Here is a 16,458-nt window from a genome sequence, read left to right as displayed (position 1 = left end):
CCTTTTTTGTATTTTGAATTTAATAATACTGGGTGACTCAGTACTAAATATAAAGCCTCCTGCTTCCGGCATCATCTGCCTGGGGCTCATTTCCTGGAGCTGACATCAGTTGAAGCCTCCCAATTTCCTTATGAAATAGCAAGACATGAAATGTCCTTTGCGCGGTGATCTGGGCATACTTGTGGACTTCTGTGGTGGCTGCTTGGCTCCCTGATCTAAGCTGTGAATAATTAGCTGGTTAATTGCTAAGCTGAGCACTGGTGGAGCACAGGGTAAATCAGGCAAGTCCTCAGATCTGTTTTGCACTGCAAAATCATACTCAAGTTTGCAGGCGATTTTTAAGTAAAGACCAACTTTCAGTCCCTCCTGCATATGCAAGGTTTTTATTAAATAAGCATGAGCCTGACTAATGTCTTGCTTTCTTCCAGATGACAGGCTTGCAGACAGAGCAGCTCAGGAAGCTTTTAAGGGGGGAAATCTAGCAAAGATGGATCTGTTTTTTCTTTAGAAAGACTGATAAACTGAGGAATTAGGGTCAAATGCTTGCTCCTCAGTTGTCACATCGTTCCACAGCTGTTTACATTGATGGGATATACACTGCCATTGGTTGGCACTGAGGGAGAAAGCAAAAAGTGCATAAACCCTCAATTCATATCAAAAAGCACAGGTGAGAGTCTTTCTGTCTCTTCATAATTTCATTAAAATCCTTACATTTAAAAGAGATTGTGGACAGAACTAGAGAAGGGGAACATCTTGCCCATGGTAAATGGTCACTGATGTCAGTCCAAAACAGGCTGGTGGCTGGCCACTCAGCTTTGCTGTCTAAAGCCCTGGCTCATAGAGCATGGTGTGTTTTCTCTGGTGAAGCAGCCTATTTAAGTTAACTGGTTTTCTCTTTCATTTACTCTTTTGAACTTCTCCCCCTTCTCTCTCTCTCTCATTTAAAATTTTTTTTTCTAAGGAGAGGGTATGTTCCTGAAAACCCTTGATTTGCAGCACCAGCACAGGCAGGAGACTTAGCCACCTTTGCAGCTCCTGAAGGCTTGCCAAGGTCTGCTGATGCTCTGTTGTCTCTGGGATCTCCTGAGGCTGCTGTGCCCCAGCCTGCTGCCCATGGAGGTTTCTCTACCATGGGGATGCTGGAGTGGACCAGCATGTCCTATACTCCTAAGGCTGGTTGACAGTGGAGCTGGCTGCATCCCAGCAAATAGATATTTTAGGCAGGAGCTAGAAGTGCCAGCAGTTAAAACCCATCCCAAAAATCACTGGGACAGATGTGGCATGCCCAGGGACTTGTTTGTCACTGTGATTTTATCAGCAGTTATCTTGAACAGCTTCCAACATCAGCGTGGTGTGTCTTGGTGTTAGTGAGGAGAGCACCACTTCTGGAGTGGGCAGGAAAACTTGGTGTCCAAAAGCAGATGGTTGTCCTCTTCTGGACTCACAGGGGAGAGCAGTGGGGCTGCACAGCCCTCTGTAGGCAAAGGCCAGCACACTGGAGGAGCTCCCTTCCTCCCCCAGAACTTCACTAAAGGGTCTGAGCTCCCTTCCTCCCCCAGAACTTCACCAAAGGGTCTGTTCTTGAGGGTTTGTGGTGAAAGATGACTCCTGAATTTAACCCTTCTGCTCCCCTGCAACCTGGAAGGCAGCAGCTGCCACTCCCACAGCCATCACTGAGTACCTTCTGGAGGGCAAATATGTATTAGTGGCCTCCCAGTGAAACTTGGCAGCTGGAGCTGTGGAGGAGATGTGTCCCCTTGTGCAATGATGTGCTGGGGGAATCCTGCCAGTGCTGGAAGTTCTCTTTGTGCATAAACCTACATCACAATGTTCCATGCAGGGGAGTGGATGTGTCACCTGAGCACCTCAGGCACCTTCTTCTTCCCTAAAAGGCTCTTTTTAAAGCAGGAAGAAGAGGAAAATACACTGCTATACTGGCTCTACCAAAAAAATTCCTATTTTGGAAGAGTGTGGGGAGTGGTGTGAGACCAGGCGTGTGAGGAAGTCTGCTGGGAGTGGAGTGCCCGGGGAACTGAGCGTTTGCTGCCTGCCACGCCACACCCTGGTGTGCTGAGTCTCGGGACATGACGTGGGGATGAGTGGTGCTGGCACCACCGAGCTGCTATTTTAGGTTTGACTGTAATTGCAGGTTGGACAGCCAGGACTGGATTTTGAGTATTCACAGAGCAGAGGGCTCTTAAAGCTCTGGAAAAACTGGCTATCTCTGATCCTTTGCAAATGTAGGAGATGGGTATTTCACGTGCGCTGTGTGTGAATTGAACTCCTTGTGGTGGAGCCACTGGGCACCTGTGCTGGCTGGTGATGGGGCAGGGATGTCCTCTCCCTCTCAGACAGAGGGAATGATTATACCTGATAGCCCTGTAGGATGCTTTCCACTTAACCTGAAAAATAAAAGTGAGCAAGCAGAGGTCTGAAGACCCATGGGCTGGTGGATTTTAGGCATCTCCCTCTGCAGTGCCAGTCTGCCACCTGCACACCTGCAGGTGCTCCCTTGCTGTTCCAGCAACACAGATGACAGACATTGAGCAGACATTGCTTGTGCAATGGCTCTGCCACTGACAGAAATTCACAACCTAGTTTGGGAGCTGGTCTCTGGCATGCTCTCCCCCAGAGCTGTCAAGCCCCAAAGCCTCACTAACCCTTACAGGATGGATTTATGCTGTGCAATGTACTCACATGTAGGATGGAAAGTGGAGACACTAAACTTGATGAGTTTTCTCATTTTTTGTTGCATGATTGCCCCTAGACTTCAGAGGCTGGATGCAGTCCCTGGTTTTGGTCAGAGCAGCCATTTGGGCTCCCTGCACCCAGATGTGATGTGATGCTGAAGCTGGCTGCTGGTGCAAGTCAGAGCAGAGCTCAAGTTGCTCTTCCCTAAACCCTGTCTGATGTGCACGCAGCCTGGTCTCCGTGGACTGCAGAAGTGTTTTTCCAATCCAGCTTCTTTCTTTTTAAGTTGCAGCTGCAGTTCTGGGCATAAAACCCTCTATTTTGGTTTCCATGATGTTTACCATCCTGAGGAAGCTGGCAGGCTGTGAGTTTGGGTTTAGGTTTTTTGTTTTGTTTTGTTTTCTGGGGTGTGTTTTATACCTCTTTTGAAACTTTACAGCTGGAAGCTAAATTTTCAGGTGATACCCAAGAAATGGTACCAGGCAGTGACTCACTTCTCTGGCTGATGTAATTTTTAAAGAGAAACAACAAAAAAACCACCCAGTGACCATAATTTTTAGAACAGTCATGAGTTCTTCAGATTTTTTACTAATTCAAATATTGTGTTTATTAGTAAATGACATATTTTCCTTTTAGCTATGGAAATGCTCAAACATTATGGAATTAACAGGAACAGAAATCTCTGAAATATATGATTATAGTTTGGAAAGCCAACTTAACCTTTCTGGTGATTGATTCTGCTCCTGTTCATTGCATCAGCAGCACACAGTACATGATGTTTCTGTTGCTTGTGTCTTCCTGGCTAGCAGCAGATGTCTGTTCCTGTTTCATCTAGAGCAGACAAGGATTAATTGCTGAGGTAATGCAATATATTACAGTATGGGCCAGCTCTGAACTCTGTATTTCATTTAATCTAATCTATTCAGACCATTAAAAATTTTTTTTGTTAGTTTTTGTTTTTGAGGAACTATGAGGTGAGATAACAGGCAGCATCCTCCTTCAGTGCCGACTAAGGCCAGATAGGTCTGGATCCTGAGTATTCTGTGAGCTTCTGGTTGTTTCAAAGACATCCATAAAATAAGTACATAAAGCCAAATACAAGCTCTGCGTTGCTGTTTGACTGGACACGCTGAGAACGAGCAAATCAAAATCCATTTGTTTTAAAGAGTAAAGAGTGGAAGAGGGATTTTTTGTTCAGTTTTTTGGGGGGGGAGCTTGTGGTTTGTTTTTTATTAATTAAACAAAAAATAGTTTGCTTACCTAAAAGCTCTGTATCTTACCGCTTCCTGATCCCAAGTGCCAAGCAATAAAGGTCCACGAGCTGTTTTTTGGGGAGAATCCCCGCGCTCAGGGGATGCTCGGGCCGCTGTCGCGCATCTCTCGCGGCGTGACCGCAGCCCTGGGAAGCGACCTCCCCTCGCTGGGCGGGGAGGGAGGAGGAAGGAAGGAATGCTGGCTGCCCAGCTCCGGGCCGGGGGCGTGGGAGACGCTTCGGGCCGGCCGAGGGAGCGATTCGGCGTCCCTGGGAGCAGAGAGGAGGGTAAGGAGAGCCGGGAAGGTGTCCCGGTGTCCCGGGGCTGGGCTGGGCTGGGCTGGCCGTGCGCGCTGCTGCGGGTGCGGGCCCGCGCCGGAGATCGTCCTGCAACGACTTGCCCTGCTGTGCTTTTCTCTGCTCAAAGTCTTGTGATTCCTCCTGCTGGAGTGGATGGAGGAAAACAGCTGAGGGCAGAGAGAGTTTCAGGTCTTGGTGTGTCTGAGTTGGGAATTTATCAGCGCACCTGATAAACGCGTGCAAGCAGCAGCAGCGGGGGCTGCCCCGGCTGGGCATCAGCGAGGGATTCGTGTTTAGGGCTCAGGGTGTGTCTTCCCAGCTCTGGGTTTGTTCCATCTCAGTCTGCTGCAGGCTTTTACAAAGCAGAACTGCCTAAACTTGCATGTTAAAGTGCTAAATATTTAAACCTCTGCCTTGCAGAAAGTGCGAGGAGCTCTGAGTGCTTTTGGGAAGGGGCTGTAGGCTGCTGGCTGTGTGGCTGCTGAACTTTTTGGGGTCTTTCACCTGGAGAAGTTGGGCTCTGAATGCTGCCCTGCCATTGCAGCTGGAATGGCATGAGGCATTACAGGCTGGCAGGATTTCATCTCCTAACAGAGGAGTTTATCTTGCTTGCTGTGGTTTCTGGCTATACCTGATGCTGGAAGCCAATGTTGACCCTCTCTAAACACTTTAGTACTCACTACTAGCTTAAAGCACTTGCATACCAGTACTTTTAAGTATTGAACTGAAATGCTGAATTTTTGTTCTAAAAACTTCATTTGTCTGCAAACCTGTAAAACACTTCTAGTATAGCTTTTTCACATCCTAATTTTGTTTGTACTGAATGTATTGCCCTGAGGTTTTACTAAGTTATGTTTTATTAAACTGATGCTATATTATCTCTTAGCCAAAAGGCTAAGAAGAGATATTTCACTCTGCATTTATTCTGCAAAGCATCTGTCTCTAAAGAATGATTTCCACAGCTGGAGGACTCGCACACCCTCGTGAAATTCAAAGTAGTGGTGAGGTTGCATGCTGTTTACAGGGCATACATCTCTTTAACCACAACATCTGTCCTAGGGGTATTGGGCACTGGCTGAGCTGGGAAACGGAGGGAGAAAGGAGGAGGAGGAAGCAAAGCAGCTTGAAGGGACCTAAGCAGAAGTTGGTGCTCATCTCCAGGAGTGCCTGATGCATTTTCCCAGCCTTGATGCTGGATGCATTTACCTAACCTTGAAACTTGCTAATGAGAGTGCATTTTGTGGAGGTTTTTAATGCTTCTCCAAAGTCCAAGAGTCACAAACCAGAGCTTGCCTGATCCTGACCTGGTGGCTGCTGTCTTTGGCTCCCTATCACTCCTCCCCATATTAAGTTAAATTATAGAGAAGTGTGGGGAACACCCTGCAGTTAGACTAAATGTGATTTCACTGTCATTGCAACCTCCTGGGAGGCAAAGCCAGCAGCTTTCCTTCACTTCTGGCCATTTTGCATTAATTTTTGAGATTAATGTTTCTGATTTTGTGAAGAGTAGATAGGATCTACACCATCTATTCTACAGTAAATGAGTGGTGAATTTACAGAGATTTTTCCTACTTCATAAGCCACTAGGACAGCTATGTAGTGACACTGATTTATTGCAGTCTGATGTTGCTTCCTTGCTCTGAAACAAATTAATTTGACTTCTTTCCCTTTTTCCCAAGTGCTTTCTAAACAAGATCACAGACAACAGGGGAAGGATGGAAAATGGTTTTTCTTTTTTCAGTAGCTTTTTCTAGTGAGAGATCTGTTACTGAAATTCCTGGGGTTTAAGACACTTTTGAAACATAATTACAACACTTAGGGTACGGTTTGTAGTTTCTAGTGTTTTGTTTCTTATTTAAGAAAACATTAATTGACACATTTCTCTGAATGTTTATCATCTGGGCAGCCAGAATTTCAGCCTTGGCTGTCTCTTTCTGGACAGCTCTGTTTACCTTCAGCTGATAGAGCGGTTTGCAAACTGCTTGACCACAGCTCTGCCTTCTGAAAGGCTGCACAGAACCCACCCTCCCAAAATGAACAGCTGAAACTCTCTGTTGTCCAGCTTGCCAGGGATCAGCACCGTCATGCTGGGTGTTTGGCTTGCAGGAGCCTGTTTGCTGCTGTTGTTCATTGCTGTTGAATAAGCAATGACTGTACTGTGATTTAATTTAGGGATCTGGTTGATTCCCCCACCTGGGTGGAGGGGAAGTTTAACAGACTGAGTAATGCTTCTTGCTGCTTTATCGTGGCACACTGGCTATCAGTTCCTTTACCTGCCAAAGGTGCTGCCTGAGAGCAGAGCTGGAGCTGCTGGGGGGAGGGAGAGTGTTCTGGCCTTTGCAGGGCTTTATCCAGCTGCTCCTGAGCCAGGCTGCAGGCTCAGCTCTGCAGCCCACCTTGTAAGGAACTGGGCTCCTTTGGGGCTGAATATTGGGAAATGGAGGGACACATGCTTAAAGCATGTTGAGGGTAACCTGCAGGTCTCAACAAGCAGCTCCCATTTGCTTCTGGGGAAGAAAATTTGCACAGATTCAGTCTTGTGAACCTCATTCCTCCTTGCTTATGCTGGCAGGGAACCCACTGTCTTTTACACTATTGCTCTGAGAGTCCCCTCATAAATAAAGGCATTCTGAGTTTTTGCAGTGGAGGGTAAGAGATTGGTCCTTTATTTAAGACATTTATGGTAAAGGTACAGAATAAGCAGAAGGAAGTGTTAATGCTGCTCTTTTTTTTTTTTTGGGAACTACGCAAGAATAAGAATTACTATCAACATAAGAATTTCCTGAGAGGCTTGCATGACTTTTCTGTGTTTGAGCCAGGAATTTAAATGAAGCCTTCTGAGTTTCAGTCCATTAGCGACACCTGACCTCAGCCCCTCTCTCTTTTACCTTCTTGCACTTAAGTTTAAATAATCTCTGAATGTTGTTTGCTTTTGCAAGTTCCAGGTAGATGAGTGTTCAGCTCTTCCTTTCCCGAGACGTCTTGAAAGGATCACCTGTTCCATGTTGTGCTAGCTAGGTAATGACAATATTGCTCTTCTGTTTCCACTGACATGAACAAACTATTTCAAAAGTTAGTTAAACCAATCTAGTGGGTTATGATTTCAAATGTTCTCTAACCCTGGAGCAGCTGCTGTACTAAAACTGAAGGTGTGTCAAAATGCAACACTTAGTAGGAGTATTTGTTGAAGAGGCTTTTAAGGATTGATTCAGCAGTGCCTTGAGCAGTATTTTATCTGTTTTCTACTGTGCCCTGTAGATTATAAGTGCTCTGTAGAGATGTGCAATACATTTTGTGCAAGGTCTGTGGGCTGTAGCTGTGAGCCTGCAGCATGATGGGGGTGTGTGAGTGCACTTGGTCTCCTCTGTGACCATCCATCCATCCATCCATCCATCCATCCATCCATCCATCCATCCATCCATCCATCCATCCATCCATCCATCCATCCATCCATCGCACTTGGCCCTGGTCTTGCATGACAGGAGCCTTCAAAGATTGTAAGGTCTGCAGAAAGCTTTTCGTGCTGCTCCCTTCCATTTGAGTCCCAAAGCAGTTTTGTGTTCCTGTTCAGCCTTCTTCTGGTAGATGAGAGTAACCAAGCATCCATCCTCTGCTCCAGGATTGCATCTTACCCTTATTAGTGTGCATCAGAGGCAGCTCTGGCTCAGAGGACAGGGATGTGTTGGGGGAAGTTTCTTTGAGGGCTGGGGAAGCTTTATTTTTTCCTTTCCATGGGCAATTGGAGTGGAAGCATTTGTGTTCTTCTGACTTGTGCTTCCTTACAGCCTCTGGGCAATTTGGTATCATGTGACCAGGCATCCTCAGCTGCTTGCTCTCTGTCTGTTTTCTCATATCTGTGAGACAGAGGGATTAGTGTACTTGAATCCCTGTGAATTTCTGTTCATATCCCCAGCTTTCAGTAATTTGGATGCTGCTGTGGAGGACATGGCTCTCCTGGGCTTTTATCAAGGGGCTGATTCCTATTTGATGCTGTGAGCAAGTTTGATGCTGATTTTGGGTTTTCTCTAGGTGCTGGCTGCAGTTCAGTTCTGATCATGCTGATCATTATCCAGGCCTGACCACACCCCAGAGAGTTCCTTGGCTGTGCAGGGCTGTCAAAGGCATGTAAATTGGCTGATGGCTCAGCAGTTGCTTTTACTAAGGATTTAAGATGATTGAAGCTTGTGAATCTGGTTCTGTCATGAAGGGAGAGAAAACATTTGGACCAGCATGCAAAAGGGGAAGGATCAGGTTGTCCAGGCTGCCAGTGGATGTTGGGGTGCTTGTTAAAATCTGTGCAGAAGGCATGGGAAAAGTGATTTGATGCATTTGCTCCCATACTGTTGGAGTGGCCCTGTCTCTTTACAGCTCAGATCTCTGCTGGGCATCTACCCAAGTGCTGCTCAGAAAAATACCTGGCATCACTCTATGCAGGTCTAGCTGGGAGAAACTGAGCTTCTAACCTGGACTTGCTGGAGGAACATACTTGTCCAGAGGTGGCTACCCCATTGAGACATGCCTCCAGATCTGGAGAGAGCCTCTGGCAAGCCAAGAGCAGTGACTAATTCCAACATGTGTGTCTGCTCCTGATGGATTTGGCAGATTTTTCCCCTGCAGCAGTGGTGGGTTGTGCAACAACTGGAGCAAAGTTTCACAGTCCACTCCCAGGTGATCATAAGCATAGCAGGGAGCTTGCCTCTCCCAGCATGAGTTTCAGGAGTCTGAAAGAATATAGAGCAAAGCCTGCTGGTGGGACTTCTGCTGCGTTAGAGGCGCTTCAGAAACAGCAGCTGGAGGTAATCTCAGTATGGAATTGGGACGAAGTGACCTGGAGGGTGCCTGTGCAGTGGGAATCTCTATCTGCAGCCCTGTGTCCTTCCTGTGATGCAGCTGGTGGACTACACAGCCAGCATGGATCAGTCAGGAGGTGTTCTGTGTGTAAAGGCAGGGAGCTGGAGAGCTGGGTGGTGTAAGGTGGTCAATTCAAATGGCCAGGCAAGCTTAAAGTAATTCAGAATTAAAGTTGAATTTATGTAGTTGGTCTTGGCTGTTGAGGTGAGTTTTTTGGTGCTTTACATGGCCAAGAAAAGCTGAACTAAGAGAAATAAAGCTAGATTTGGGTAATGGCTTTGCAGGTGTTGAGTACAGTGGTGTTCCACAGTTAAAGCACTGCAGACCTGACAGCAAAGGTGTAGATTCACTGCTGTTGAGCCTGATGTGTTTGGGGCTGGGAAAACTTTACTGAAAGGGAGATCCACAGATGAGAGATGCAGCCACTCAGCCAAATGTGGCACCACAAAGCAATGCCTGCTCAAAGCATTGTGTGCCCCTTTCTTCCTGAGGCAGGGAAATCAGCTCCCTGAGTGGACAGGAGCATCACAGTGTTTGTGAGCACAAGAGCCACAATTGTGCAAAGCAACACCAAACTGATTTCAGAATCTGCATCATCGTGCTGATGGTAAGGGGTTAGGCACCACCATGGTGGAGCCTCTTTGGATGGGGCAGCAGGATGACATCTCTCAACAAAGTGTGACGGTGAAGGTCTGGTTTCAGCCAGTACCTCTGACCAGTGGCTGAATGGAAGGTAATTGCCAATTAAAAGTTGATGTGCTTCCATCAGCTTGGTGTTTTCTAACAACCACATCCAGGGTGTGGGTGCTGTCTTGTAGGAATTTGATGAGCAAAACACTGTGGTGAGCATTTGACGAGCACACAAACTGATTATGAGCAGGAGAGGATGGATTTTATGATAGGTTTTCATTTACAGGCCATCAATCCCTCAGCCTTCCTGTCTCCCTCCCAAGCATTGGAAACTATTTACCTCAGAGGACTCATCAGACCAAGTCTGTGCACCATCATGTCCTCCTGTCAATGTCAGTTTTGGGACTGTTGTCTGTAAAACCCCAAAGGCTTTGCTTGGACTGGACCAGTAAAAGCAGCCATCAGAGCTGAGGATGGAGATGGGAGTGGATGTGTCTGTGCCCTCTCCTGCCTGCAAACATTTCCAAAAGCAGCATGGGCCCAGGCCTGTGCCTGTGCCTGTGGAGGATGGTTCCTGCAGTGTCAGGAGACTGCTCTGACAATCTCAGCATCCTCTGCAGCTTCCACTCACCTGGGAAGGGATGCAAAGAAAACTCAACCTTGTATCCCTTGCCAGTGACTCTTCCCTCGCTGTCCTGAGGGTGGCTGCTCTGGGCTGTCCTGGCAGCTCTGGAGCTTGCAGAGCCCTTTTGGGATGGGCAGGTGCTGCTGGCTGCTTTCAGAGGGCGCTGGGGAGGGTGAAGACGGGAGAGCACACAGCCACCCCACTCTGCTATGCCGCTCCTTCTTGGCAGGGAGCAGCCCTACCTGCAGAACAGGGAGGAAGAGGAGGGTTAGGTGAGCCACAGGAGGCCTGGGGGCTGGATCCTGTGGCAGCTGAATCACTGAGTTTCCTCCACACTGGCCAGGCAGCCCCAGGGCTCTGGCACTTGCTGTGGTTGTGAGGGGACCGAGTGCCTGGCTGTCCCATTGCTTATTCCAAAAGATGTGTGCTGGCTTACTGGTCACAGGTGTGTGGGGTTTGAGTATTTTTAATTAGCTACTGCTAACTGACTTGTCTTCTGATGTCAGGAGCTTTTGTCATGAAAAGGGAGCAAAACCACAGATTCCTCCTCAGAAACTGAGTCACTGCTCCAGACTAGGTCTAGCCCACTTGTTGTGTTGGATTTTCTTTTTTTTTTTTTTTTTTTTTTTTTTAGGTTGGGTGGAAATAGGACATACTAATACCTTTTTGTTGACTCTTTTAATGTGTCTCTGCACTGGTCTGTTTGAGTAAACAAGTTGATATTGTTAATCAGTCATTGTAGAGATATTAAAGTAAGGCAGGCCTGGAAGGGATGAAGCACTCAGTTTTTGGAGTAACACTGAGCTGCTAAGAAAGTAAATTCTTCCATTTCTTCCACTTGGATCAGCAGCAAATTCCAGCTCTGTTTCTGTTGGAAGTGTTCAAGTGGCTCTCAGGAAATATTTGGTTGTCATGTGCTTTCAAATTTGAATTAATCTGCCAACTTTCAAGACGTACAAATGTCTGAATATCCCCCCTTCATCAGTTTTCTACTAGTCCTCTGTGTAATGGAGCTTCCAGGATGCAGCTTCCAGGGCTTCCCCTCTTGGGGAAGAGTCTTGAGAACATTTTTCTCTGTGCTTGAGTGTTTTTAAGTTGCTGTCTGAGCAGTTAATCCACCCAAATATCCTGGTTAGCTTCTGGCACTAGTGCTGGAAGTGCTGAGTGCCTCAGCAGAGGCATGCCTCCAGTGACAGCCCTGCAGTGGCCTGTCCCCAGGTGGCTCACAGCTGTCAAAACACACGCTGGGACAGCTTTCCCTGACCTGCCCCTGTTGCAGTTCTGCAAATAAACTAACCCCAGTTCGGTGACTGCAGTGTGTTTAGGACCTGTAAAATTTGTTTGCACAGGAACTTTATACAGCCAATCTCATGAAGGAGTTGATATTCCACAACCTTGTACTTCAGCAGCTCTGCTCTGTGTCCCAGGTGGTGTTCAGAGGACAGAAACAGGCTGCAGTGTCTGCCAGCCACGCTCTTCTGGGTAGGTTCCTTTGTGCATCCATGTGTGACAGAGCTGCCCTTGCTTTTCTTCTGTGGGGTGAGGGATGGAGGCAGGATGAGGGATCTGGAGCAGGAATTGCTTCCTTGTACACTTTGTTTATTTATGCATTGACCCATGGGCTGTCAGCCACCAGACTAAAACTTTTCTCTTGTTCTAAGTTGGGTGTTTAAATGTCTCTGCCTGTCCTACCCTGGTGGAGGCTTTCTTGCAGTGTGAGTGTGACCTGGCCAGGCGTGAGCAGCATGGAGAGTCCCCACAGGGCTTCCAGGGAGGCAGCTGATGTGTGATCCCTGTGCCAGTGTGATAAAAGGGCCTTTTATGTCCCACAAGACAAAGCCTCTTGTTTAAAAATGCAACTGAATGAAAAACACGATTCTGAATGCCCTAGACTCAGCTATTAAAAACAAACAAACATAAAAACCCCCACACAACAAGAAAAAGAAAAGCTCCCCTGCCCCCCAGCCCAGTGTCCCAATGATGGTGTAATACCTCTTCATTGCAGAAAAGCTCTGTGCAATTGGGAGCTGTTAACTCTGGGGCTCACTAACCTCTCCATGGACTGTTTTGTTATAACACCCTTTCCCTTCACAGACAGCCCTGACAAGGTCAGGTGTCTGCTTTTTCTCTGCTGGTTTGAATTCTCCCTCCTTCCTCTCAAGCAGAGAAACAGAAGGAGGAAGACGTGATATTATAAAAACTGAGAGTGAAACCTGTTCTATGGACTGAGCTGAACAGTCTAGGAAATGGAAGATTTTTTTTTTAAGTCAAGACCCATTCAAACAACCGTAGGGCATATCCAGAGCATAATATTTACCTGATAAAGTCAAACAGAGCAGCATTTTTAAAAGCTCTTGGTTTATGGTGGTGTTTGCTGCTTCTTTTGGTGTTAAAGATGTTAGAGATAGTCAGCAGCAAATTAAATTCCAATTAAGTGGTTAGGTAATGATGCTTTGGGAAATCCCTTTTTAAGGGAAATCCTCATGGTTTGAAAATGAATTGGTGCAAATGAGAATTAGGAAGAAGGCAGAACTCGTGGAGGAGCTTTGGCTGAATTTTCATCTCTAGCTCAGCCTCTCCTGCCTGGCAGCTCATGCCACCTGCCTGCATAGCCAAATCTGGCTCTGTTCTTGGTAGCATTCTCCAAGTGTTTCTGCCAGTTGTGAAATCCATCTCTTGTATCATGCAACAAGCTTGCTCAGAGCTGATTTTCTTGCTAAGCAACTCCTTTATCCCCTGGAAATATCCAGGTTTTGGTGGCGCTGAGGCTTGGCTGAGACACCCATGGGAGTGCTACAGGGAAGGGGCTGCTCCAGGAATGGAGACAGATCCTGCACTGGAGATCAAGCAAGACAGTCAGTGCTGCACACAGCATTCCTGCATCTTGCAGGGGCCTGCATGGTAGCATTGCCTTGGTCAATTAGCCTTTTTACTGTGAAACAGTAAAAAAAATTACTTTTATAAAGATTTCTTTTTTATATCTGTCAGTCTGATGCACCTTTGCTGTGATTCCTCCCTCTGCCCCATTTTTCAACTTGAGCCCAATGAAATTTGTTGTCTTGCTGTTGGTGGCTTTTACTGACTGTTCAACATCTTGTTGTGCCTGCTAATGCTGGGAGGTGGGGTCTGAAGTGCTTTCCTTCATGTCTCTGCAGTGATGCAACTCTTGTTGAGTTTCTCTGCTGCGAGCACCTGTCTGAGCTGCTTTCCCAGGCTGCCACACCTGCCCATTGCTCTCATCTCTAACAACTTCATTCTTTCCAGACTGAGTGAAGTGTTACAGAAAATGAATATTTACAGCTACAGGCAAACTTGTGTGAGTGCTTGTGAAGGCAGCTGGGAGTCTCAGACAAAAGAAGGTTGCTAATCAGAGCACAGGCATTTGTTAAACTGAGCCTCCTGTTGCTTGAGCCTTGAGCCAGAGCCAGCCTGTTCAGGATCCTGCCTTCTGACAGTCTGTAAACCTCAATCCACCCCTCATCCTTTTGCTTACAAAGGAGGAGGCAGCTGTGTCTGTTCCCACAGGCAGAGGAGGAACCTTTTATTTCTCAGCTTCAGGATTGTAGTGAACAATGTGGGAGCTGGAAAATCTCGGGATGCAAATCTCATTTGAAGTCGCACCAAGCCTGCCTAAATCCCCATTACAGACCCTGAGCTAGAGCTAGCAGAGGTGATAGAATGTGCTTATCAGTGCCTGTGTTTGTGTTCCTTGTTGCATCAGTCACTACTCTCTCATGGTCAGAGGGCCACCAGGGCACCCGATGCCCTTTCACAGATGTGCGTAGGTGTCTGACTTGCTCCCATCCCTGTGGTGATACCTCCTGTCCAGGCTGGCTGGGTGGCACCTCATCAGTGCTTGGAAAGCAGCATGATGGCAGATGGGTGGAGGAACTCTGTGCTCCATCCTCTCTGTTTCTTAAACACCAAGCAGATCTGATCCAAGGGAGTTTCTGTGAACTCGGGGTCTTGCTGTTTCTCAAGCTCTTCTGTGCTTGCTCATGGTGCTTCTGCCATTCATGGAAACAGGGGCCATGCAAACAGCCTGTTCCTTGCATTTTTTTGGGAGTCTGACTCTGGGGAAACAAGTAGGTGTTGATTCAAACAGTTTTCTTGCAGAAGAGCAAAGTATTTCCTTTTTGCAAACAGTACTGGGTTTACTACTTTGTGCCAAAATACCCTCTCCATATACTGTTCAGAATCTTTTATTTGGGTTTGGCAGCTGTGTGCTTTCCATTAATATTTTGACACTGGATTCTGATTTTGTTCAAAGTTGTGGAAAATCTCTGGAGATGTGAGTTATGACCTACAGAATACACTGACAGCAGGTACCTTAATATGTTCAGAACACCATAATCATAAAATAACATACAGAGCTAAATATTGACAAGGCTAATGGGCTTTTTGACTTGTTAAAGAGTGTATTTCCCATCTCTGAGTTTGACACATCTGTTTTCTTAGTGGAAAGATAAACATAGTCCCAGGAAGTGTGGTGACACTGATACTGATTGTTGCTATGCTGCTGTTGGAAACTGTGTTGTTGAATGCAGCCTGGTTTCATACAGTGTTCTTTTTCTCTCTTTAGGTACTCCCTAAATTCATGAGATGGCCAACACCATGCAAATCTCCAAAGATGAGCTGGAGGAACTCAAGGAGGCTTTTGCTAAAGTTGGTAAGTCACACTGAGGAGGGCACCTCGCTCCTGTCTGCTGCACATTTGAATTGGATTTATCCCACCCCTGTGATGAGCAGCAGTGCCAGCAGGATGTGGGCATTCTGCTGGTCTCATGATTGTCTCTGTGCCAAGGAGTCCCTTGGCAGCTTTGTTGCTTCTGGCTTGTCCCTTTGGCCAAGGAGCACAAAGGCAGGAACAAGGCAGTCTGGCTATCAGGGAGCACTGGCAGACAGCCCTGTGCTCTTGCTCCAGGGTGGGCTTTGTTGCTTCCTGATGGCAGAAGAAATACCCAAACAGGTTTTGCATTGCTTTGGCCTTGGCAGCACTTCAGGGCTTGCAGAGTTCTTGGTTCTGGTGGTGGTGGTTTGGCAGATTGGCTGAGCTGTGTGCATGGTCAGTGTGGGTGCTGCATTTCTGCCTTGTGCAGGTGCATTTTGGGGCTTGTAAGCAAAACTGAATTTGTTCACCTGGCCTCGATGGAGCAGCTTGTGGTGATGATCAATGCCTTGTGCTGAGCACACCTCCATTGCCCTCTGCTGGCTCCATCTCTGCTGATCTCCCTCAGCCTGCTGTGCTCCAGGGGCTGCTCCTTCTGCCTCTCAGCTTTCCCCCTGCCCTGGCATCACAGAAGCCTCTGGCAGGCTGCTTCAGGAAGCTGAAATGGGCAAAAGAACTGACATAATGGAAAACATGTTTTTCTGTTGGTTTAGCTTCTTGCTATGGCTTACTGAAGGGTCAGAGAACCAGCAGGGAGGGGTGGGATGGGCGCTGGAGCACAGCCCTGGGAGACTGAGGTCAGTGTGTTCAGCTGGGGAACCACACCCGGGACTGGCACTGGCCAGGATCAAGTTGCACAAGCAGTGAGAGCCAGCATTTTGTTTTTCTAACTGGACATGGGCATCACTTGAGCACTGGTTATAGATATAGAATCATAGTTGCCTCTTATCTTTATTGGGTGGTACCGCCGTCTAGGACAGGGTGGCTGTGAAAACTCTCACTTGCTCAGAATTTCCCATCTGCAGAGAAAAATGTGAATTTCAGAGGCAACTGATTCTCATGGAGCAGTAACCCCTGTTGGAACTTGAAAGAAGTTGCATTTTAAGGAGTTCCCTCTCCTCTCTTGCTCTCAGGACTTTTGCAGCAGGTAGAAGTGACCTGCCACAGAGGGAGATGTTCCTTGGGAGGAAGCATAGTGTTTCTCTCTGTCTAATGTGCCTCTTAGTGCAGTCTCATTAAGGCTTACATGTCAGCAGCCTGTTCTGTCCTTGGATACATTTAAAATTATTAACCTCTCTGGAATGTGGTGGCTTTTTGTGATTAGTGTGGGGGAAATGATCAAGATTAGGTTGGAAACAGGAGAAACACAAGTCCAATCCTGATTTCTTGTAGGAAACCAGCTCACCCTGCTCAGGATGTGGGTCCCTGTTTGGCTTTAAA

General features: G+C 47.1%; 1 protein-coding gene across 4 annotated transcripts in view; it reads left to right on the top strand.

The window, feature by feature from the left end:
* Positions 1-16,458, top strand: part of PLS3 (plastin 3) — a 49,935-nt gene that overhangs the window by 14,543 nt on the left and 18,934 nt on the right. For 2 of the 4 annotated variants that reach the window (XM_066559322.1, XM_066559318.1), the window contains exons 1-2: positions 4,135-4,231; positions 14,932-15,018. In XM_066559322.1, coding sequence (XP_066415419.1) covers positions 14,952-15,018 — 67 coding nt within the window. In that variant the 5' untranslated portion in view covers positions 4,135-4,231; positions 14,932-14,951. Of the gene's footprint in view, positions 1-4,134; positions 4,232-7,182; positions 7,262-14,931; positions 15,019-16,458 lie in introns of those variants that run through there. The other 2 variants (XM_066559320.1, XM_066559319.1) reach the window with 2 other exon arrangements.

The sequence above is a fragment of the Molothrus aeneus genome, chromosome 14 (assembly GCF_037042795.1).
Source record: "Molothrus aeneus isolate 106 chromosome 14, BPBGC_Maene_1.0, whole genome shotgun sequence".
In the NCBI taxonomy this organism is placed as follows: Eukaryota; Metazoa; Chordata; class Aves; order Passeriformes; family Icteridae; genus Molothrus; species Molothrus aeneus.
Note: the sequence above shows the minus strand (reverse complement) of the source record. Positions and strands in the feature narration are given on the sequence as shown.